Source organism: Mesoplodon densirostris, chromosome X, assembly GCF_025265405.1.
Source record: "Mesoplodon densirostris isolate mMesDen1 chromosome X, mMesDen1 primary haplotype, whole genome shotgun sequence".
Lineage (NCBI taxonomy): Eukaryota > Metazoa > Chordata > Mammalia > Artiodactyla > Ziphiidae > Mesoplodon > Mesoplodon densirostris.
In genome coordinates this window covers 117,799,490-117,824,380 of record NC_082681.1, presented here as the reverse complement: position 1 = coordinate 117,824,380, position 24,891 = coordinate 117,799,490, and the positions used below count along the sequence as shown (strand labels likewise).

The following is a 24,891-nucleotide window of genomic DNA, read 5'->3' as shown; positions in this document are numbered from 1 at the left end:
AATGTTTACCCACACAACATAGAAGCACCTCAATACATAAGGCAAATGCTAACAACCATGAAAGGAGAAATTGACAGTAACACAATAATAGTGGGGGACTTTAACACCCCATTACACCAATGGACAGATCATCCAAACAGAAAATAAATAAGGAAACACAAGCTTTAAATGACACAACAGACCAGATATATTTAATTGATATTTATAGAACATTCCACCCAAAAGTGGCAGAACACACTTTCTTCTCAAGTGCGCATGGAACATTCTCCAGGATAGATCACATCTTGGGTCACAAATCAAGCCTTGGAAAATTTAAGAAAACTGAAATCATATCAGGCATCTTTTCTAACAACAACACTATGAGATCGGAAATTGATTACAGGAAAAAAACTGTAAAAAACACAAATACATTGAGGCTAAACGGTGCACTACTAAATAACCAAGAGATCACTGAAGAAATCAAAGAAGAAATTTAAAAATACCTAGAAACAAATGACAACACAACGACCCAAAACCTACGGTACACAGCAAAAGCAGTTCTAAGAGGGATGTTTATAGAAATTCAATCTCACCTCAAGAAACAAGAAAAATCTCAAATAAACAATCTAACTCTACACTTAAAACTACTAGAGAAGGGCTTCCCTGGTGGCGCAGTGGTTGAGAGTCCGCCTGCCGATGCAGGGGATGCGGGTTCGTGCCCCGGTCTGGGAAGATCCCACATGCCGCGGAGCGGCTAGGCCCGTGAGCCATGGCCGCTGAGCCTGCGCGTCCGGAGCCTGTGCTCCGCAATGGGAGAAGCCACAACAGTGAGAGGCCTGCATACCGCAAAAAAAAAAACTAGAGAAAAAAGAACAAAGAAAACCCAAGGTCAGTAGAAGGAAAGAAATCATAAAGATCAGAGAAGAAATAAATGAAATGGACAACCATGAAGAAATGGACAAATTCTTGGAAAGGTACAATTTTCCAAGACTGAACTGGGAAAAATTAGAAAATATAAACAGACCTATCACAAGTAATGAAATTGAAAACATAATTAAAAATCTCCCAACAGGGCCTCCCTGGTGGCGCAGTGGTTGAGAGTCCGCCTGCCGATGCAGGGGACACGGGTTCGTGCCCCGATCCCGGAGGATCCCACATGCCGCGGAGCGGCTGGGCCCGCGAGCCATGGCCGCGGAGCCTGTGTGTCCGGAGCCTGTGCTCCGCAACGGGAGAGGCCACAGCAGTGAGAGGCCCGTGTACAGCAAAAAAAAAAAATCTCCCAACAAACAAGTCCAGGACCAGATGGCTTCACAGGCGATTCCTAACAAACATTGAGAGAAGAGCTAACACCCATCCTTCTCAAACTCTTCCAAAAAATTGCAGAGGAAGAAACACTCCCAAATTCATTCTACGAAGCCACCATCACCCTGATACCACAACCAAAAAAAGATATCACAAAAAAAGAAAATTATAGACCAATATCACTAATGAACACAGATGCAAAAATCCTGAACAAAACACTAGTAAACAGAATCCAACAACACATTAAAAGGATCATACACCATGATCAAGTGGGATTTATCCCAGGGATGCAAGGATTCTTCAACCTATGCAAATCAATCAATATGATACACCACTTTAAAAAATTAAGGAATAGGGGCTTCCCTGGTGGTGCAGTGGTTAAGAATCCGCCTGCCAATGCAGGGGACACGGGTTCAAGCCCTGGTCTGGGAAGATCCCACATGCCGCAGAACAACTGGGCCCGTGAGCCACAACTACTGAGCCTGTGTGTCTGGAGCCCGTGCTAAGCAACAAGAGAGGCCGCGATAGTGAGAGGCCCACACACTGCAATGAAGAGTGGCACCCGCTCGCCACAACTATAGAAAGCCCTCGCACAGAAATGAAGGCCCAACACAGCCAAAAATAAATAAATAAATTTTTTTAAAAATTAAGGTATAAAAACCATATGATCATCTCAACAGATGCAGAAAATGCTTGACAAAATTCAACACCCATTTATAATAAAAGCTCTCCAGAAAATGGGCACAGAGGGAACCTATCGCAACATATTAAAGGCCATATATGACAAACCCACAGCAAGCATCATACTCAATGGTGAAAAACTGAAAGCATTCCACTAAGATCAGGAAGAAGACAAGGATATCCACTCTCGCCACTCTTATTCAACATAGTTTTGGAATTCCTAGCCATGGCAATCAGAAAAGAAAAAGAAATGAAAGGAATACAGATTGGAAAAGAAGAAGTAGAACTGTCACTGTGGGCTTCCCTGGTGGTGCAGGGGTTGAGAGTCCGCCTACCGATGCAGGGGACACGGGTTCGTGCCCTAGTCTGGGAAGATCCCACATGCCGCGGAGTGGCTGGTACCGTGAGCCATGGCCACTGAGCCTGTGCATCCAGAGCCTGTGCTCCGCAACAGGAGAGGCCACAACAGTGAGAGGCCCGCGTACCGCAAAAAAAAAAAAAAAAAAAAAAAAAAAAAAAAAAGTTCTCCGCTGTGGCCAACGTAATTCAAGATCATTCTTGGTCAGGTTACCTGCTGGGCAGCCTTAAAATAAACAGATGCTTTCAGACTTCCCTGGCGGTCCAGTGGTTAAGACTCCGCACTCCCAGTGCAGGGGGCACGAGTTCGTTCCCTGGTCGGGGAAATAAGATCCCACATGCCGCAGCCAAAAAAAAATAAATAAATGAAAATAAATACAGAGATTTTAAAAATGGTTAAAATAGTAAGTATGGTGTTATGTATATTTTATCACAAGAAAAAAAGGGATGAAGTACCAATACATGCTACAACAGAGATGAACCCTGAAAACATTATACTTAAGTAAAAGAAGCCAGACATGAAAGGACATATGTTATATGATTCTATTTATATGAAATGTCCAAAATAGACAAATCTGTATGACAAAAAATAGATTAGTCATAGCCAGGGGCTGGGGGAAAGGAGGAATTAACTGCTAACAGAAATGAGGTTTCTTTTTTGGGGTGATGGAAATGTTCTGACAATACTAACAACCACTGAATTTATTATATATTTTTAAATGATAACTTACATGTTTTGTGAATTTTATCTCAAAAAAAATTTTTTGACAATAAGTCTTCCCGCAGAATGAGTAATGTAATAAAGACAGATAGATACTATCTTTTTTCTGACCTTGAGTCAGAAGTCACAAAGCATTCCTCCTGTCATATGCATTAGAAGTGAGTCCCTAAGTCTGGCCCACACTCCAAGTTAGCTTTTACACTTATATCATGAAACTCATATCATTTCAGTCTCACAACATGGGGAAGGTATTAATGACTCCATCTGCAGATGAAACTAAGGCTCAGAGAAGTTAAATTAACTTCCCCAGGCCATAAGGCCAATAGGTGGCAGAGTTCAGATTGGAACCTAGAAACAGCTGAGTCCACAACTTGTGCTCTTTACCTCTATCAGCGGTGGTTCTTAACCAGACACATCAGTTGTGAAACCACAGATGCTTGAGACCGCCTCCACCCTGCCCCGCAAACATCACTTAAATCATCATTTCTGGGGCTTGGTCCATACACTCGAATGTTTTTAAGCTCCTCAGCTGTTTCTATACACACAGAACCACCTCCCTGTGTCTGATGGTTTTGCGTTATTAATATGGGCAGCTGACTCCAGCTGGATGGTGAGTGTGTCTTGGGGGCAGGGCCCCGCCCCGAGCCTCCCTGTGACTGCCACTGAGACAACACAATGTCTACTCGCAGGAGGGAGGCACACGGGGAATATCACTGGACATAAGGACTCAGAGCAACTGCCACCCAGAATGTCAGCTGCCAAAGGATTCCAGTGAAGAGTGCAGTTTGTGCCTGGGAGGTTCACTGGGGCCCATTTGCTGGGCAGCCCTTGCTGCCAACTGGGGCACCTCAGCTCAGCCCAGGGCAGAGCTGTCAGGAAATAACACTCTCCCCGAGTTTCCTCTCCCAGTTCCTAAACTAAGAGACCCAGCTCAGGGCTTAGAATTCACTGAGGCTTTGTGGCTGCTTGTCCAACGATCAACATGGATCACCGAAGACGACCTCGGGGCACAGGCCTGAGCCGAATCCCTGGGACTGAGTCCCGAATCCCCTGGGCCCCATTCCCTTTCCACGAGGAACTGGAGGCCAGAGAAGGAGAAGAAGGGGAGGTGTGAGGGCCACCTCACCCGAGGACTCCTAGCTACAGGACCATGGAAAGAGAAGAGCTGACAGACAATGCTATGGGTAAGGACATGCTTCCCCCACCCCCTGCCTACCCCCCTCAGCAAAAGAGAGGTGGCTTCCTCCTTTGCCCACAGGAAACAGAGGTCAGGAAACAAAAAGCAGAGCATGTAATGGGCAGGACTGGGCTGAGGAATGAGTTTGTAAAGGGCAGGTTTCCTGTCCGCCTCAAAGGGTTGCCACAAAGAATAAGGATATAATATGTGAAAACAACCTGAAACTATGACAGGCTATCAGGAACATTAGGTGTTGTTTATAAAATCAAGGGCTTACAAGGGCAGGCGCTAACCTTGCGCTAGGTGCCTTGGGAAACAAAGATGAACTCCACATCGATTTTGACCCCAGGGAGCTGACGGTCTAGAGGAAAGACAAACTGTTGGATGGCTTTCGTGGGATTCAGAAAGATGACAAGAGCTCACAGGAAGACAGAAGGGACCCTGGGGGCATAAAGGCTGCTGAAGACCCCTGTAAAGTGATGGGGTAATTGTCAGAAGATGGAACTATACTGTGCTGGAACAAAGTTTGGTTTTCTGGCAACTTTTCAAGTCTTTTAAAAAAAAAGACACCTTTGAGACAGGCTTAAGTCACAAAACTGCCTGTTTGCCTTGCCTGCTGAAGGAGAGTAAATGGTTAGGCCTTTCTTCTCCAAATTCTCCCAGGACTTAAAAGGGCTGCAACTAAGGGCGGGGATGGGGGGGGCGGGGAGTCATGGCGCTGCTCACACAGACCACTTCAAGGAAGAAACAAGTACTGTTAGAAGTATAAAGTACAAGCCGTTCAGAGGCAGAAAAGTTCGTCTCACTTTTTTGCGGGTATGGTGTGCGGTGGCGAGGCTTTGTGGAAGAGATGACGTGAAAGGACGTCTAGCCCAGCGCAAGGGCGGGAGCACACGACACCAGTCACGGGCGACGCCACTCCGCAGAGTTGGGCTAAGCTCCCAGCTTTGGCCCGCCCCGGGGCGCATGCGCAAACGCCTGTAGGAGCTGAGCAGGCGGGGCTGACGCCCACGTGGCGGGGCGGGGTGGGGGGAGCACGGGAAGCGAGGGACAGGGGGAGCGGGGAGGGAGCGGGGAGGCAGCGGGGAGGCAGCGGGGAGGGAGCGGGGAGGCAGCGGGGAGGGAGCGGGGAGGAGGCGGGGGAAGTGAGGAGGCGGTGCAGCTTTCTCGAGGCCGCGCTTCGGCTCCCGCGGGCATTGGGCGGGCGGTTGTAACTAGGTGGCGGCGGGAGAAGTAGTTCTCGAGCCAAGGGACGTGCGACTATCCTCGCGTAGTCATGAAGGCGCCGCGGCCGCCGCTACCCGCGACGACTTCGGCCCCTGGCCGGAGCCGAAAGCTACTGCTGCTGCTGCCGCTGCTGCTGTTCCTGCTGCCGGCCAAAGCTCTGCGGGGCTTGGAGGCGGAGGAGAGGCCCCGAACCCGCGAAGAGGAGTGCCACTTCTACGCGGGTGGACAAGTGTACCCGGGGGAGGCGTCCCGGGTTTCGGTCGCCGACCACTCCCTGCACCTCAGCAAAGCCAAGAGTAGGTGGTGCCCCGCCAAGGCGGGGTGACCGGTGGCAGAGGGAGGCGGGAGGTGGGGAGGGCCAGGAGACACGTGTACCCTGGTTACGGTGGCTACCCGGGGGCCTGGCTTGGGCGGCACCCCCTGGGCTGCCCTCGGTCCCGGGGAGAGCCTGGCTCTCTCCTTGGGGGGTGGGGGGATGGAAGGGGGTGCGAGGTGTGAAGAAAGGGATGGGTTCCACTAATCAGATTTTGGAAGAAGTAGTGGTTACCCCAGAAGCCACAGATGAGGGAAAGAGGATGGCACTGGTCCTGGGCTTGCAGGCGACGAGGATGTTGTGCAAACTGAAACACTTCCTCAAACATCGCAAAGAGCCTGCAGCACATCGCGTCTGTTCTGCGATTTCGGGGAAGAATGCATTGATAAGTTGAATAATGATTCACAGAAAGTTTGATTAAACAGAAAAGTGGCCAAACAAAATGCTCAAGAGGGCAAACGTTTCATTTTTCTTTTTTCTTTGATTGTTGTTGCATCTTATAAAGAAGACTATTAAAAGCCACCTTCCCAAAGACCTGTGTAGTTAATGGGTATCCTTTGTGTTTCTCAGAAATGAGGAACTTGTTACAGGGTGTACTTTGGAGGCTCTTTGTAGGGAAATGGGAAAAGGGAGGTTAGAAGTAATGCATTTGGGTTGATGATAAACCTCGTGGCAAATTTGTGTCCTGCCAATTTAGCTTTTGATTATTTGCATTTCTGTCCAGTGTACACAACTAATGGCCACTTTCAGGAAGGACACGTCAGACTAAGTAGATACTGAGAAAGTTGTGGCCTGCTGCATCTGGATGTTAAGATTAGCCCAAAAAAAGTGGCTAGGGGCTAAATAAAGACTGTCCCTTACTCGCTTTTAAGTAACTTGCTTTTCCTACTGACCATTTGGCATTCTGAAGATGTGTATTTGGCTTTTGTGGTACAGTTACAAAATGCTCCTTGCCCAGGTTCAGTGAAAAAAAGTAGTGCTTCACAATTATGAATCCCCAGTGTTAAATTGCATGTTGTTATGCCTTAGGATGGAGTGGGAGTGATAAATGAGAAAAACTGTTTCGCCTCCTTAAACATCTGCAGTTCTTTCCTACTGAAAGTTATCTTTAGATTTTTGTTTTTAAAAAAGCTAGTGTTGCACTTCTAAAATCGTATTTCCAAGTCCCATTTTACTTGCCTGGGAAGATATTTTGAAATATGTCAGCCAGTTAAGTGTTTACTGGCATTACATATATTTTCCATAACAAATCCCATCCAAGTCTGCACACGGAAGCAAAAAATAGTGGTAATAATAGATTTCCCTCTACCAGAAAACCTTTTCAAGTTTTAGGTATTTGCTATATTTCTCTCATGTGTAGGCTCATCTAGAATTAAAATTACAAGGACTTTTCACTCATAAAATGGAATGTTATGGCACTATTAAGTTCATACTTCCAAATAATTTTTAGTAACATGAAAAACTGTTCATGATCTACTGCTTCCTTTTTTAAAAAGTGGGGCACAACGTGATCCCAATTTGTGTGTTTAAAAAAGACTGGAAGGAAAGACATCAAAATGTTAACAGTAGTTAAATTGATGGGGCTTATGGGGAGAGGGGATTTAAATATTCTTCTTTATACTGCTCTGCATTTGCTTTATTAATTATATGATTTATATTTGGGACAATTTTTGTTTGTTTTTTAATACATGCACGGGGTTGCTTTGGGAATTCCATTCATAGATCTTAGCAAACTGCATTCTTTTTGCTCTATAAACTGATGACAGTTTTTTTTTTTTTTTGAACTAACACTGCAATTCTTAAATCAAGAACCCAAAATTTCCCAAGGGAAAAAAAAAAAGCAAGCAAGCAAGCCATATCCAGGATATGAGGGCCTGCCTTTCTACCACCTTGCCAACATTGTGGTATCATTTAACAAATCTTTACCGATTTGCTAAGCCAAATAATAACAATAAAGTATTCTATCAGTGTTTAAAAAAGAAAAAGAAACCCAGAATTTCCAAAATCAAGATTTTCAGAACAGAATTTTTCAGTTTTATTGGTCTTCCCAATATGCTAAAATCAGTAAGGACTATCATTGTAACACATTTTTAAAATTATAGTTAATTTATTATAGAAGATTTATTTTATTTACTTTTATTTATTTGGCCACGCCACACCACAGGGCGTGTGGGATCTTAGTTCCCCGACTAGGGAGTCTTAACCACTGAACCACCAGGGAAGTCCCTGTAACACATAGTTACAATTATAACCTCACACTTGAGTAGCATTTTAAGTAATGTATATAAAGCATATATAGTTCTGTATCCTTCTGCTATCTAATTCTCCCTCCTAGCCTCTACCAAATCAGATCAAGATATTTCTGGCTCAAGATAAGGAATCACGTGTTACATATTAACTTCACAGAGAAATTAATCTTAAGTTTGTCTCTATTTTCAGAGTTACCCAAAATGCTGGATATTATACAAAATATAATAAATGCTGGCTATTAAGCCTTACTTTCTAGGAACCTTAGTCAAACTTGGAAGCAAGTATTGACTTTAATGTATGTAATGGTTCTGAAAGTTAAGTGCTATCTGAATGTGTTAACAGAAGATCAAGGTACATTATTATCAAAGCGTGTTGGCTAGACTTACAGCATGCCCTTACAAGAGAGCAGCATGAACTATTCAATTTCCATTAGGTCACTTGAAACCTGTTCAAAAGGGGTCCCCTCTGGGCTTCCCTGGTGGCACAGTGGTTGAGAGTCTGCCTGCCAATGCAGGGGACACGGGTTCGTGCCCCGGTCCGGGAAGATCCCACATGCCGCGGAGCGGCTGGGCCCATGAGCCATGGCCGCTGAGCCTGCGCGTCTGGAGCCTGTGCTCCGCAACGGGAGAGGCCACAACAATGAGAGGCCCGCATACCGGGGAAAAAAAAAAAGGGGGGTCCCCTCTTTCAAAGCCCTGGAAAATAATCCCATGCTCTGGGATTTTACGCTTCTGTCCTGATATATTTGCAGATTTCCTTTTCCTTGAATGTAGCAGCAGGTCCTCCATGTGTATGTGAGATATTGGACGAGCATTTAAATTAGTACATCTGGAATACTGCCATTAGAGAACCAAAAATCTAAATATTTGAAAGTAGGAAGTTGATTAACTTGGAGGGATTATAGTGAAGTATCCAGCAGGGTTTAGTGAAGGGGTGGAATGTAGGGGGTCTGTGAGCATGAATAGGAAAAAAATCTTTATTTTCACTAACCTCCCACTGAAATTTGGCATTTCTTTCCATTATGGACATCAGCAACAAACCAACCTTGGCTTCAGCAGTACTTGCTTGTAGTTGTCTCCAGTAGAGTCACAGATATTTTCATGCCACATTATGGTTGTTGCAAGTGTCCTGAAACATCATTTACACCCATCACAGTCTTGGGTAGTTACTAGATCACTGCTAGATCTTGCAGTTTTAAAGTGTTAATAAAAGGGCACAAATATTAATATATCACCAGTTTGTTTTTTGATCGTTTTGATAATTGCATTTCAATGTAATTGGTTTCCTTTGCAATTCTAAATATTTTATGCATTCAGTAACACTATTCTGAGAAGTCCGTCAGCATCACCAGACTGCTAAAGAGGTCCAAAGATTCTGAAGCCTTGATTTTTAGTGATTTCCTAAAGATGTCCTTCTGTCATCCCACCAACCTTCTCATTGTTAAAGAACATCATATATTTTTCTTTCTTAGTTACCAAGCCAGCACCTTATTGGGAAGGAACAGCCGTGATAAATGGAGAATTTAAGGAGCTGAAGTTAACTGATTATTATGGGAAATACCTGGTTTTTTTCTTCCACCCACTTGACTTGTAAGTAATACATGTACATAGCAGCTAGTAAAACCTCAGTCATTATCAATCATTATTCAACAACATCAAATAGTTAGAAATTATTTTATTTAGCACTTGTTCTTAAAGGGAAAACGGAGATGAGTTTTTTCAAGAAGGTAACATCTTGAATATATTTCAGAATCATAAACCATTGACCCCAGTACTTATATCTACATGATTGTGTTATCATAATGTAATCATTAGAGGAAAGCCACATTTATATTCATTAAGCTATACTTACTAAGGTAAGAAAATGGACTGAGAATATTTTAGAAAGCATTTAATAGCAAGACTTATGCCACAAATCTGTTTCTCTGTTAACTTGAATGTTTATAAGACTTTTTCTCTGGTGATGCCATTTAACTATGGTTTTACTATTTTATTCTTTGCTACATGTTGCTTTTCTGTGATTTGAACATTTTCCTGAAAATACTGGATATGCTTAAGGAATAATACCTATTAATATAAACTATGGTTATGGGGGTAGTTCTCTTACTTTAACTCTGGCCGTGAGCACTTTTGTAGAAAGTTGACTCAAAGTAAATACTCTTGGAACTTTATTCACATTGAGGATTTAACTTTGAGTGTTTTTCAAATTCCATGAAAGTAAAAAGATACAAAAGAGAGTTATCGCAACTTTTATCTTTTTTGTTTGAATATATTTTTTGGTTACAAAAGTAAATAGAAGATTCTTCTGTCTTTGCCACCGTATATTAAGGTTGTTTTTACATTAGGAGTAATCTAGAACTAAGTAATATATTTTAAACTTGCAGGGAGGATATACTTAAGCTCATATCTTTAGGTTGTCTCTAGGCCAGAGGTCAGCAAAGTTTTTCTGTACAGGGCCAGATAGTAAATATTTTAGTCTAAAGTGATCTTCATTGCAACTACTCAATTTTGCCTTTGAAGCACAAAACAGTCATAGACAATAATGAATGAGTGTTGTTGTGCTCCGTTGAAAGTTTATTTACAAAAAATAAGATAGGCTAGATTTGGACTGTGAACTGAAGTTTGCTGACCCCTACTCTAAATCCAAATAGAATTCTAATAAAAATTTGTACATTGAGGCTAAAACAAATCATGAATCTGCATAATATGTAATCTTTTAAATTAGTAAGAACTTGCTTCTTTCTAATCAACTTGTACTATGGCTTGACTAGCTAAAATGTATTATATAACTTAACTTCAAATAGAAACCAGAAGTAGAAATTTTAATATATATAAAATGATAGGCCTTCTAAATTCATGCTGTAAAACTGAAAAGCAACACATACATTAAATATATTTGATGCTAAACCTGAATTTTGAAATTAGTGTAACATAGACAAATATGCTATTTCTCCAGTGTTATTTAAAACTCCATAATGAATAAGATATATCTAATTAGAGCATGATGTTAGCAGTGGTCTTCTGGGGCAAGGAGCTGAGAGAGCTTCTTTCTGTTGTTTCTGTGTAATGCCTGCCGGACTGGGCCTGGTTAGAGAAGGAAGAATCCTGGGACATTTGCCATAGTCTGCAAGGAAGAAAGTCAAAATTCTGCCGAGGTTCTGCAGAATTTCAGTTTTCTGCCTAAACTTTAAGTTGGGCCAGTATGTCTCTAGGTAGCATTTCTTGGAATAATAGGAAGGAGGGCAGGGGCCGATCATTCCTACCTTTTGGAAAATATTAAAAATACATGTCATAGGCCAGGTTTCCAGGGACATAATCTGGATTAGAATTGTCTGCTTGCATATGGCAGTCCTCCACTCGAACAAGTGAAACATTTGAAAAGCCTGTATTGGGCTGTGGTAGGAACTTGTTGCCCTCTAAGTCTGTTTTCCAGACTTTCTTGACGACACATGGTAGGAAATAGATTTTTCATTGCCGCCCAATACACTTATACATACAAGGTAATATTTAGTCTGTATGTACCGGTATAGTCATGCTCCTTAAAATACTGAACAACTTCCATACCAACCCCCTCCCCAAGTTGCCCCTCCCACCTAGTCCCTTTCAGAAACCTCCAGAGAGAGCTAAAGCCAACCTTGAGTTAAGGTGGTTAAATATTTTTAATATCACTCCTGAATACACACATATATATGCACTTATATATACATATATATGCTTTATAACTTACCCTTACTGTGTGTGATATATGTGTGATCATACTTTCTATTTCACTTTTTTAAAATGTTGGTTGGAACTCAATAAATTGGCTTAAGGAGTCCCTATCACTGCTTGAAAAATACTACCCTAAGGTAATATTCTCTAAATATGCCTGCCCTTCTGACAACGGGACTGGGAGATGAGGTAGTAAGTAGAAGAGGACCTTATCAAGAAAGGGAGGGGGGTGGGAGAGTATTTCCTCATCTCCAAAATAGAGATAGGTCCATCTAGCTCATAGGGTTGGCATAGGAAGGTTAAAAAAAATAGTGAAACAATGTAAAATTTGTATTGATCCTTTGAAAGCTATAAAGTATTACTGAATAAAAGCTAATAAAATGGGGGATGCTACCATAAGGGAGAAGGGAACATTGGTTGACCACTGATCCATTAAGTTATAAAAGTAAAGTTTATCAAGATGTAATTGGGAACTCTATAATATACTTTTTAAATTAAATAAGATTTGATCAAATAACCATTTTTTAGACTACTCCATCTTGAGAAGCTTCATATGTAAAATTGTTCTTAATGTGTGTTTTTATATACTAAAGGTGTTTATAAAAACAAAATCATTTGAAACTAAGTATATGTGTATTTTGAGAATAATTTTTTTTTTTAACTTTCAGCACTTTTGTGTGTCCAACTGAAATCATCGCCTTTGGTGATAGAATTGAGGAATTCAGATCGATAAACACTGAAGTGGTAGCATGCTCTGTTGATTCACAGTTTACCCATTTGGCCTGGTCAGTATCTTAAACTTAATATTTGTAGGGGAAAAAAAATGGACATACTCTTAAATTATGGGCAGACAACTCTTAACATGACAGGAATATAGAGGAGCTCCAGTGGCACAGTCAGTTAGCACATGGTACTTGTATGACAGGAATATAGTTATTTATCAGACAGTTCAGGAATAAATTTATCTGAGAGCTGCTAGTTCAATGAAGGTACAGTAAAAATGCTTAAGGATTTTATAGGACATTTCAAATTTGGGGAAAAAAAGTTAAATTCAAAAGATGTAATATCCATAGCAAAAACCACTGAATTGTATGATTACTTTATTATCATAAATTGGGTAACCTTAATCTGGAGAAATAAAATCTAAAATACCATGTCTCTCTGTTACACAGTTGTCTAGTATTAAGTCAAACTCAAAAGAGCTTTTATAATTACTTTTTAAGAAGCAATGATTTTTTAAATTAATGCTTTAAATAATTTTTTAAAATTCATTAAACATGAAAAGATGCTCCGCCTAATTAATTGCAGAGAATTTACAATAAAATGACAAGAGATGCCATTTTTTTCCTCTGTCTGGCCAAGAGTTGAAATATTTAAGAATTTCATCCAATGTTGACAAAGGTGTGAAAAAATGGTACTTACACAAACAGTTGATTCAGCATTTCTGGAGAGCAGTTAGGCAACATGTTTCAAACATTGAAATGTTCATGTTGATGTGAGTTTTGTTTTGTTTTATAAATTTATTTATTTATTTATTTTTGGCTGCATTGGGTCTTTGTTGCTGAGCGCGGGCTTTCTCTGGTTGCGGCAAGCGGGGGCTACTCTTCGTTGTGGTACGCAGGCTTCTCACTGCGGTGGCATCTCTTCTTGCAGAGCACGGGCTGTAGGCTCGTGGGCTTCAGCACGCAGGCTCAGTAGCTGTGGCTCATGGGCTCTAGAGCTCAGGCTCAGTAGTTGTGGAGCACGGGCTTAGTTGCTCTGTGGCATGTGGGATCTTCCCGGACCAGGGCTCGAACCCATGTCCCCTGCATTGGCAGGAGGATTCTTAGCCACTGCGCCACCAGGGAAGTCCCTAATGTGAGTTTTTAATAGCATCCATAATTTTGTTCACAAAATTTTTGCACAATATTGTTCAGAATTATTTTGCTTTTAAAATTTAACACTCAATTCATTAAAGTAACAAAGTCAAAACAGGTTTTTCTCCATTTACAATTATGTATTAAATATATATACATATACATGAATATATATTTGTATATATAACTGTAAATGTATATAAATTATAATTGTAAATTATACATACACACATATATGTATGTAAGTAAAAGTTTAATTGGTTCAGGAGCTACAATTTAATTTACATTTTTTTTTTTTTTTTTTTTTTTTTTTTTGCGGTATGCGGGCCTCTCACTGTTGTGGCCTCCCCCGTTGCGGAGCACAGGCTCCGGACGCGCAGGCTCCGGACGCGCAGGCTCAGCGGCCATGGCTCACGGGCCCAGCCGCTCCGCGGCATATGGGATCCTCCCAGACCGGGGCACGAACCCGTATCCCCTGCATCGGCAGGCGGACTCTCAACCACTTGCGCCACCAGGGAGGCCCTAATTTACATTTTCTTAAGTAATTAATTCTCTTAAGTATTTTAAGATGCAGTTATATATTTAATATATTTAAGCATCTCAATTTTCAGACAAACTTTCCCAAGAACTTAAGTAATTCTTGCAAATCTAATAAATAAATAGGTGTGTCTTAAGTCCTTTAAAAATGTTTCTTTACTAGTTATAAACTAAAATTTCAGATTACACATTTTGAATTGGAATCATAAAGTGAATCTGTTATTTTAATATGCCAAATCTCTTAAATATTATAAATAATTTAGTATACAAATATATACTGATTATTTCTTAATATAAAAATATTTAAACTATGGGTTTAATTTGCTTCATCATTTCTATAGTAATTCTAAATCTTTGCAGGATTAAAACACAAATCCACTAAGGAGAAAGTTATGTCATCCCAAATAATTTGGGATTGCTTTCCCAAGGAATTTTGGGGGATACATTCTCAGCTGGATAGGTTTCATATCAACCAGAGATTTCTACTTGGATGTCAGAACCGGGAATGCAAACATCTGGAGCAACAGTTCCCTGTTTCCTAACGGCTACATCAGTGTCCTACCATGAGGGCCCCAACCCACATCCCCCAGTTTCAAGTTGCAGAATACTTAAATCTGAAGACTGATGAGTCTGAGATTACAGCTAACTTCCTTGCTGCTTCAAGTGGACTTTGCATTTCTTGTCTCTCAGAATATTAAAATGCCATCCAGTCGTATCCTGCTTATCTCACAAGGCTTTGTCTTGCAATCACAATTCTAAGGTTATGCTTATGACAGTGCATATCCTTTGATCCATAATTCCACTTCTAGGAATTAATCAGACAGGTATACAAAGTTGAGAATTATCAGGATTTTCCAGCAGTGTTTATAAAAGCAAAAAAAAATGGAATCAGTTTAAATGACTGTCAGTAGAGATTAGTAACATATATTATGTCTGTACATTAAAAATGTGATGTGTATCTCCATATTTAGTGTTTAAAGGATATGAATACATTGTTAAGGAGAGGGAGAGGCAAGAAAAATAGAATGTATATTAGCCTGTCTTTGTTAGAGAATGTGTGTGTTGTGTGTTTGTGTGCAATATGCAAAGAAAGAGTGCTGTTTTAATATATGCCATTTACTTAACCCTGAAAGGTAAATTTTCTGTTACAGGATTAATACCCCTCGAAGACAAGGAGGACTTGGGCCGATAAGCATTCCACTTCTTTCAGATTTGAACCATCAGATCTCAAAGGACTATGGCGTATATCTGGAAGACTCGGGCCACACTCTTAGGTACCTTTCAGTGGTTTTACATTATGACAAATATGAATATATTTGTAATCCTCCTTGAAATGGAGCTAGAAGATACAAGGTTTGATCAAGAAATATTTGCTCTATTTGCAAAAATGTTGTAGATACCATTAAAAATAATTGGTACGTGCCCAACTTAAGCTATGTGAGTGTCATAGACTGTAAGAGCCAGAAGATTATTTAGAGGTCTTTGACCAACCCTGTCATTTTACATAAAAAACAGATTCAGAGTTCCATGGACTTAGCCAGTTACTGTAGTTAATTGCAGAGCCCAGACGTGAACCCAGGTCCCCAAATGGTTTGTCCATTTCTTTCTCCTCTTTTCCAAACTGACTCTAGTAATGGTTTTTCTAAATACAAGTATCATAGTATTTAGCAAACCTGTCTTTGGAGTAGGAAAAATTAAGGAAATATTTTACCCAACAACCCTCATTGAGTTACTTGAGTTAATAAATACTGATAGAATTCTTTGAAAAAAGGGCAACTTCAGCTTGAAACAGTTTTAATTTTCTTATATATTGTTGATTTGCTTTGCAGTGCTAAGTTTTTTTAATGTTTTATGTGAAGGTGTCAGTATTTTATAATCCTGTGGGTTTCATATAACAGCCTTATTGAGATATAATTCACATACCATACAACTCACCCATTTAAAGCGTACAATTCCGTGGTTTTTAGCATATTCAGAGTTGTGCAACCATCACCACAATCAATTTTAGAACATTTTCATTGCTCCAAAAAGAAACCCCATCCCCATTAGCAGTCACTCCACATTTCACCCAGTCCCCCTCCCCTAGCCCTACACAACCACTAATCTACTTTATGTCTTTCTAGTTGCCTATTCTGGACATTTCATATAAATGGAATCCTACAGTATCTGCTCTTTTATGACTAGCCTCTTTCACTTAGCATAATGTTTTCAAAAAAGGTTCATCTGTATTGTATCATGTGTCACTACCAAGTTCCTTTCTCTTTTTTTTTTTTTGGAAACTGACAAAGGATTAATCTCCAAAATTTACAAGAAGTCTGTAATGGTTTCTGCCTAGAGTTTATTACTAAGTTAACTCCCAAAGAGTAAATATGCCACTAAAAAGATTGAGGCACTTTTAAAATTTAGAATTATTTGAACATTAACCAAGTAAAATTATCTAATATTAGCTATTTTATGTGATTTGAACCAATAGTTTTTTTTAATTTTTTATTTTCATCAAAGTAATATATGCACATAGTTTTTAAAAGTCACATTTTCTTAAACAGTCCTCTCCTTACTCTTAGCCCTGCTTCATGGAGGAAGCTACTTTCAGCCCTTTAGCTACTGCTTGCATTATTTGACTCCATATTTCTAAATAGTATCTTATATAATACATCTCCTGGATATATCAATTTTGGTATTATTTTTCATGGTAAATAGGACTTTATCTTTCTTACATCATCCCCAAATTAATTTTCCCAGTATAATGTGTCACAATTTTGGATTAAGTCAATATTCAGTGTTTATATAAATATTGTTCACTGCTAAGCTTTTAAGTGTAGTGTGCTGAAGATTACCTTCCCCTCTGGCAAATTTTTTTATTTTCTTGTAGCTAATAAACTACTTCATCTCTTTCATTCCCTTAGTTTTCTATATATCCATCACTAATTATTCCTAAATTCCACACCTGGATTGTAACCCCTCTAAGTACTGCATTTTTCCTCTGTCAGTTTTTTTCCTCCATCCTCCTGCTTCCAGTCAGACTGATGGCTCGCTAGGCCTGCTACATAGCTGTTGTCCTAGCACTTTATGCACCAGCATCCTGGGACGTTCCTTCACCTCTTCTCTATTAGATACCCAATTTTCTGGCTCCCATGCCTGCCTGCCTTCTTTATGTAATCCTTTGTTATGGTGAAGCACATCCTCATAGCTTCCTAATACAAGGTCATTGGAAGGTAAAATGCTTGAGGGCCTTCTATGTCTGAAAATGTTTTTATTCTGCTCTCATGCTTGATTAATAATGTGGCTGGGTATAGAATTCTAGATTGAAAGGCATTTTCCTGTGGACATTTGAAAGCATTGCCCTGATACCTTTAGCTTCTGGGGCTGTTATTGAGATGTCTGTTGCCATTTTAATTTCGTACTTTTTGTAAGAATGACCTGTCTCTGCTCTGTGGAAGAGACATATATACATATTACACCAAGTATGGCAAATGCCTTAGTCTCATAGTCTACCAAAGAAGCAGTTAACAAAATCAGAACAGAAAACAGAAGCTACAATTTGCTACCAAAGAAAAGGCAGATTTGTTTTTGTGTGGTGTGTGTTGGTATGATGTGCCTTACAGAGGCAAGATCAAAATTTCCGATCAGGGTCACTTACTTCAGAACAGACTTGATCACCTTTGATGAGAATTTTCAACTGTAAAAGTAGTACATGAAAGAATACCCATATGAGTAGTAATTAACAATTTTGCCTGAGTTTGGCCAAGTTGATATGGTCTAAGGAGATTGAGCCCTAGTTAGTTCAGACGTTGAGTTGCTCATTCAAAAAAGGTGTTGTAGAATGAGCAAGAACACTTCAGTAATGTTTAACATGATCATGGAATAAGATTTCATGTAATAGATATGTAATGCCATGTATTTCTACTAAATATATATATATATATATATATATATATATATCTTCATCATTATTTTAATACTTGTACACAAGCAATTAGCCCTAGTACCCGAGATCCTTTTGTAATCCAAAGTATTGGGTTGAAATCCATGTTGACTGAAATAAATAGATAGTAAAATCCTTTGACAATTTTTATCTCTAGTATACTTTAACTCTTACAGTGCCACCCCTATCTCAATAGCAGGTCTTTTAGGTCGAACTATCTCATTATTCCCCAGGCCTTAGTAGTGAATCACATATAGAAAGATTCAGAAAGAAAGGCAACTTCATATTGGTGACTTTGTCTTTTTCCACCACTGAAAAAGGAAATGCAAAGACATTCTAAACAGCCAGTGAGAAGAAACATGGATCACTCCTTCACCCAAAGGCAGGCTCTGCTAGGTAGTTTAGTCATTTCATTTACAGTACAATCCCAAACCTAGTACATGTCAAGATTCAACTGATAATACTACAGTACATTTCACAGACAAAAACAAATTATTAAAGCTACCGTTTAACAGTGATAATCCCAAAATATACAGTAGATAAGTGTGGGTATGGGGGTGTGTGCATGTGCATACCAGTCAAGTAGGTAAGTAGTGAGTTTTTGGTTCTGTATAACATCCTTCTGTGTGAGCGGTACAGGGATTCACATTAACTAATATTTTTCTTGACTGAGAACAAATGTCCTCACCTTACCATTCTTATGTTTTACAGAGGTCTCTTCATTATTGATGACAAAGGAATCCTAAGACAGATTACTCTGAATGACCTTCCTGTGGGTAGATCTGTGGATGAGACACTGCGTTTGGTTCAAGCATTCCAGTACACCGACAAACACGAAGAAGGTATCCTTCCCTTCTAACCATTATAGCCTCTTGATTTTTTAGTTTGAGAGATACTAGCATAATTAGTTTGGTTTCTTATCTTACAAGTAATTTTCATGGTTCCAAAGTCTTCTGATTGTTTTCAGATTATTAGGTCTTTTAAGCAGATCAAATTATAATTTAAAGTGCTTTTAACAAGATATCACTAATATATTCTACTTACTGAATAGGATGGACAAAATATTATTTTCATAGTCCTTCTGGTTAAGCTCAGAGAAGTTTCTACTACTGTAATTTTTCAAATTATGTTTCTGTAAACTTAAAATGCACCAGCCAATCTGGCAGTATCTAGTAACGTAGGTTTTATTTGCATGTTTACATTATTTGATTTAGCTTTTTTTTACTCAGAGTAATTCAGAAATCCTTAAGGTTATTCAGTATCACACTGGTAATCTGTCATTTCATCCTTTCACTTCAAGTTTTTGTAGTAGCCAAATGGAAAAAGTCAGATCTTCTTAAAATAGAACACATGGGCTTCCCTGGTGGCGCAGTGGTTGAGAGTCCGCCTGCCGATGCAGGAGACACGGGTTCGTGCCCCGGTCCGGGAAGATCCCACGTGCCATGGAGCGGCTAGGCCCGTGAGCTATGGCTGCTGGGCCTGCGCGTCTGGAGCCTGGGCTCCGCAACGGGAGAGGCCACAGCAGTGAGAGGCCCGCGTACCGCAAAAAATAAACAAACAAACAAACAAATAAATAAATAAATACAATAGAACAGAACACATGTTATATATTCCTTTCAAAAGTGTAACTCAGTGCCTGAGTCAGGGTGCACTCTAAATCAAGTGGAAATCCTGCCTTCCAAATAATGTTAAAGTCTCTTCTGACAAACAGTGAACCATGGCATCAGTAAAAATACTGCAGGACATAGCAGATAAGCTTAAGGGAATGTACATTCAAGGAATTTTTGCTGTACCCAGACCTTTCAGTTTACCAGATTCCCAAACTTTCCAACTGTATTAGAGGAACACTCAATTTGGTTTCTTCTCTTGTAAATGTAACTAAACATAATTGACAAAAGTGAAAATAGATTAGCTGCCTGCTGATAAGCTCCATGACTAAAATTTCTTGCTGCAAGCCAGTAGGCTAACAGAAGTCAAGTGTTCTGTAGCAATGTTCTCATTAATATAGGCTCTATTTTCAGTTTCATTTGGAAAAAGAAAACACAAGAGCTGCTAAAGAGAACTGAACTCTGTTTTTATTTATTTATTTATTTATTTTTGCAGTACGTGGGCCTCTCACTGTTGTGGCCTCTCCCGTTGCGGAGCACAGGCTCCGGACGTGCAGGCTCAGTGGCCATGGCTCACGGGCCCAGCCACTCCGTGGCATGTGGGATCTTCCCAGACCGGGGCACAAACCCGTGTCCCCTGCATCGGCAGGCGGACTCTCAACCACTGCGTCACCAGGGAAGCCCTGAACTCTGTTTTTAAACTGTCTTTTGCCAATTTTTGTTTCTTTCAGTGTGCCCTGCAGGATGGAAACCTGGTAGTGAAACAGTAAGTCAAATTGATTTTTCTGTTAAGAGGATGGCTGGGGCAAAAAAAAAAAAAAAAAGCCAACCCTAGGATAATCTTTCCTTGTAATAGAACTGCCTTGATTTTGTAAATGAAGTAAACATTGCTAGGCAGAACTCATAAGACTACAGGCATTCTTTGGACTGTACGGAGAGTAGCTGAAACTGGGAAAGCAGAATATGGGACCTGACGCTGTGAATTTTAAAGCCAAGTATACAGAGAAAGATACCATTAAAAAGGTGGGGGGGACAATGGAGACGTGGTAGAATCAATTCAGGGCAAAGAAGACAGTCACAAGAAAAACCTTCAGTGTATATTAAAAGCTTTTAAGAAAATCTGGCTTACTGGGGGCAGACACCAAAAACAATGGGAACTACAAACCTGCAGCCTGAGAAAAGGAGACCCCAAACACATTAAGTTAAGCAAAATGAGAAGACAGAGAAACACACAGCAGATGAAGGAGCAAGGTAAAAACCCACCAGACCTAATAAATGAAGAGGAAATAGGCAGTCTACCTGAAAAAGAATTCAGAGTAATGATAGTAAAGATGATCCAAAATCTTGGAAATAGAATGGAGAAAATGCAAGAAACGTTTAACAAGGATTGAGAAGAACTAAAGAGCAAACAAACAACGATGAACAACACAATAAATGAAATTTAAAATTCTCTAGAAGGAATCAGTAGCAGAATAACTGAGGCAGAAGAACGGATAAGTGACCTGGAAGATAAAATAGTCAAAATAACTACTGCAGAGCAGAAGAAAGAATGAAAAGAATTGAGGACAGTCTCAGAGACCTCTGGGACAACATTAAATGCACCAACATTTGAATTATAGGGGTCCCAGAAGAAGAAGAGCAAAAGAAAGGGTCTGAGAAAATGTTTGAAGAGATTATAGTTGAAAACAATCAGATTAATTAACAAATCCATCATCTCACAGTTAGCCTTTTTTGTGTGGGGTGAGAAGGCTTAAGATCTACTCTTCTAGCAAATTTCAGGTATACCAACAGTATTAACTATAGTCAACCGTGCTGTGCCATGAGTTGACTGAGCAATGTGGAGTCCCTCGTGACCACAGGGAGGGCAGCAGGTGGTTTGAGGATAGGGCAAGGGTAGGATGAGGAAAAGGAGATGAAGTATGAACTAGTTCAAGAACTACAGCTGTGAAGGGAAGAAGGAAAGAAGGAAAGAAAACAGCTGGAGAGGGGGATGTAGGATCAGAAAAGGTTTGGTGGTGGTGTTTCTTTGAAGATAGATGTATTTTTCATCTCCATTGCACAGGCCTCCTGATATGTCTCCCAGACCTCAGTTTCTCTCCTCTCCAACACATGTCATTCTGCAGACTGGAACCTCTTAGTGGCTCTGCAGTACAAAGTCCTCATGCTCGGGCACAGCCTTCAAGCTTCTGCGTTCTCTCTTTCCACTGCCTCTCCCTGGTCATCGTCCCATGATTCACACACGCACATACACATGCACACATGCTATGCTCCCACCAAATCACGTGACTCATCTTTCCCCAAACTAAGCCCTACTCTGTCACGCTTTTGTGCCTTTGCTAAGGTCTTTCCTTCTGTAGCCTGGAGTACCTCTCTCCCCTTCCCTAAATTCCCCAAATTCTTCTTTCAAGACCAACTTAAATGCTACTTCCACTCTGAGGCCTTCCCTGATGCCACCTCTGCCTCTGTTGAGTCACAGAGCCAGTGTCCTAGTTTTGTGTGTTGCATCAAAAGCAGTTATGTACACGTACATCTTCCCCACGTGCTTGTACGAGCCTCCAAGGCTGGGACTTCGGTGGTTACCACTGGATCCCCCACTGTGCAGCACACTGTTGGCACCCAGTGGTTATGCCATAAGTACTCTTGAATTGAATTGAAATGCAGAGAGATTATATATTGGCAAAGACAAAATATTCCTGGAGTGATGCCTGAAATTAGGTAACATTTATTTTATGCTGAAGAAAATGCATATAGCACTATCATAAGCTGATTATAATAAATTACAAGTTTATTTTTTTATATAGGGATAGATGTACTTTACCTGTAACTAGCAAGTAACAGTTAATGTGAGAAATTAGAAACCTAGGAGGTTTCTAAGGCTGTAACGCTCTAGGAGGGAACACTTTTTCTTTCAGAGTATTTGTCCATTCACTAAATAGGTACTCATGTGGTTTTTAGAGCACTTCTTTTACTTTGCGGTTTGAGATTAAAAGGTTACAGTTCTGGACCTCCAAGCACTCCATCTGAACCCACTGCCCCCTTTTCAGGTTGTAGCATACCATCACTTCATCAGCAGATAATTTTTAAAATACATTAACATCTGTAGCCATGCTCTCTCAACATGTTTGATTTTACACCATACCTGAAGATGCCATGAAAGCCTGGTGGCAAAGAGAAGAGCTGTAAGTAAATTTGAGGGTGCCTGGGTACAGATGTTAATTTATTAGCAAATTATCTGCCTTCTGGGACAGCTGAGATTAGCAGGACAAATCCAGTTTTTCCTAAATATATATGATATAATTTGGTACACAAAATAATCTTTATCTTTAGTCAAGAGATAAGCAACTAATGTCAGACTACTGTTGATATACTTTGGTTTTTAAAATGAATAACTTGCTTTTTTTCTTTAACAGATAATCCCAGATCCAACTGGAAAGTTGAAGTATTTTGATAAACTGAACTGAAAAATACTTCCTCGGGTCATGATGCTTGAAACTTCTCAGTAAAGTTCACTGTTTTATTACCACATTGTGTTGCAGGAGTAATTTCTTGAATATAAAAATCCATGTCAGGGTCCACAGATATTTAGTGTTTGGTAGACACTGATGCCAAAAGGTAGGCAGTTGTTCTCTATCTTTCCAAAATACAAAAATGTCAGACTGACTCAAACTCGTAACAAGAGTAATAACATTAATGGAGTACATGCCATCTACCAGGCATTGTGTTAGGAGGTGAGGTGCATTATTTCACTTAATTCTCACAGGAACTCTTTGAATTCTTTATTTTACAGATAAGGAAACAGCTAGCTAGCAAAGGTAGACTCAGTCTTTGAACCCAGACAGGCTAATTTCTAGTTTCAGGGCTGTTACCACTCCACTGTGGCTCACCTCTCTGTACCTTTGAGGGTAGCAGGAAAGAATAGGTTGTGAGCACAGTCACCTTCTATAGCATCTGGTAGGGACGGTGAACCCCAGACTCTCTGTATACAACATAAAGCCCCTTGGTTCCTCCTTTTTTCTAAATTTACATTTACAGCTTGTACTAAATCTATAAGTAACAACTTACATGTTTATATTAACAATGGGCGTTCCTTGGTGGCTTGGTGTTTAGGATTCCGGGCTTTCACTGCCGTGGCCCGGGTTCAATCCCTGGTCGGGGAACTAAGATCCTGCAAGCCGCGTGGTGCAGCCAGCCAAAAAAAAAAAAAAAAAGGTATTTAGTTTAACAGAAGTTGAATCCCTAAGTATATGTAGCCAGCTATTCACAAATGACCACATATAAAGCTGAACTCCAGTGGAACTCTGTCACCCCAGTATGGCAATGGCTTTACTATAATTGTATACATGCCATGTAGTTTAAGGGAACTGGGACCCGAGAGCATCTGCCTCATCCTGTCTTCCACGCTAATCCCCTCTCAACACTCGCAAAAAGCCCCTCGCCCCAGGGGAGGCCGTCCTAGAGTTGGGGATGTCCCTGGCCTCCTGGCTGACGCTCTGAGTTCTGTCATAAATGGCAGGTGATTAGTGACAGGCATTCGGACATGGACACGGGAATCCAACTGCCATTTATAACCCTTTGCTATAGCAAAGTATGTTCTAAGTGCTAGCAGTCAACATTTTAGAAGCCAACTATTAGTAAAGTTGAAGACTGCTACTACTTTGGTGTTCAGACAGGTTTGTGATAATCCTGTCAATCAATACTTGCAATACAGTTGGAATCTTATTCTCAGGTTTCCTCGTTCCAATCTGAAAAGTACAAATTTTTTTTACTCATGGAATAAGCCTGTATCTTCTTAATAGTTTCCATTCTTTGGAGCTTTTCTAGCCTCATGTTCATTTTAGATATGTTTACAAGGAAGACAGCTATTTTTGGATCCATTCAAAAAAGCCAGTCATTAATGTTTTCGTTCAACTTTCAGGAACTATTGATCACCTACTCTAAACACTTGGCATGTATCAGTGACCGAAGACAAATTTCTGCCCTCAAAGAGCTTAGTATTTGATTACAAGCAGGTCCTAATAGTATAATTTCCAGGTACCTACAAATAAGTGAAAATACATCCTGATTCACCACTTTTCATATTAACTGGGTAATGTCAATAGCCTATAAATGCACTCCTCAGTGCCTTTTATCCCTTCAAACAGCTGACTTCTGAAAGTCCACAGGCCCCAAAGTATACCCTAAAGATGATCTCATGTGGCCATTTACAGAAGGCTAGAAAGAATGTTCCAAAAGCACAGTCCCCTGCTCTG

At 40.2% G+C, this 24,891-nt stretch overlaps 1 protein-coding gene across 1 annotated transcript; it reads left to right on the top strand.

The window, feature by feature from the left end:
* Window positions 1-5,364: 5,364 nt before the first annotated feature.
* On the top strand, window positions 5,365-23,167 carry PRDX4 (peroxiredoxin 4). The gene is made up of 7 exons (XM_060087102.1): window positions 5,365-5,740; window positions 9,479-9,596; window positions 12,386-12,502; window positions 15,262-15,384; window positions 18,747-18,877; window positions 20,374-20,408; window positions 23,053-23,167. Exons 1-7 carry the CDS (start codon window positions 5,494-5,496, stop codon window positions 23,101-23,103), a joined length of 822 nt encoding a protein of 273 aa, XP_059943085.1. The 5' UTR covers window positions 5,365-5,493; the 3' UTR covers window positions 23,104-23,167.
* Window positions 23,168-24,891: the final 1,724 nt, after the last annotated feature.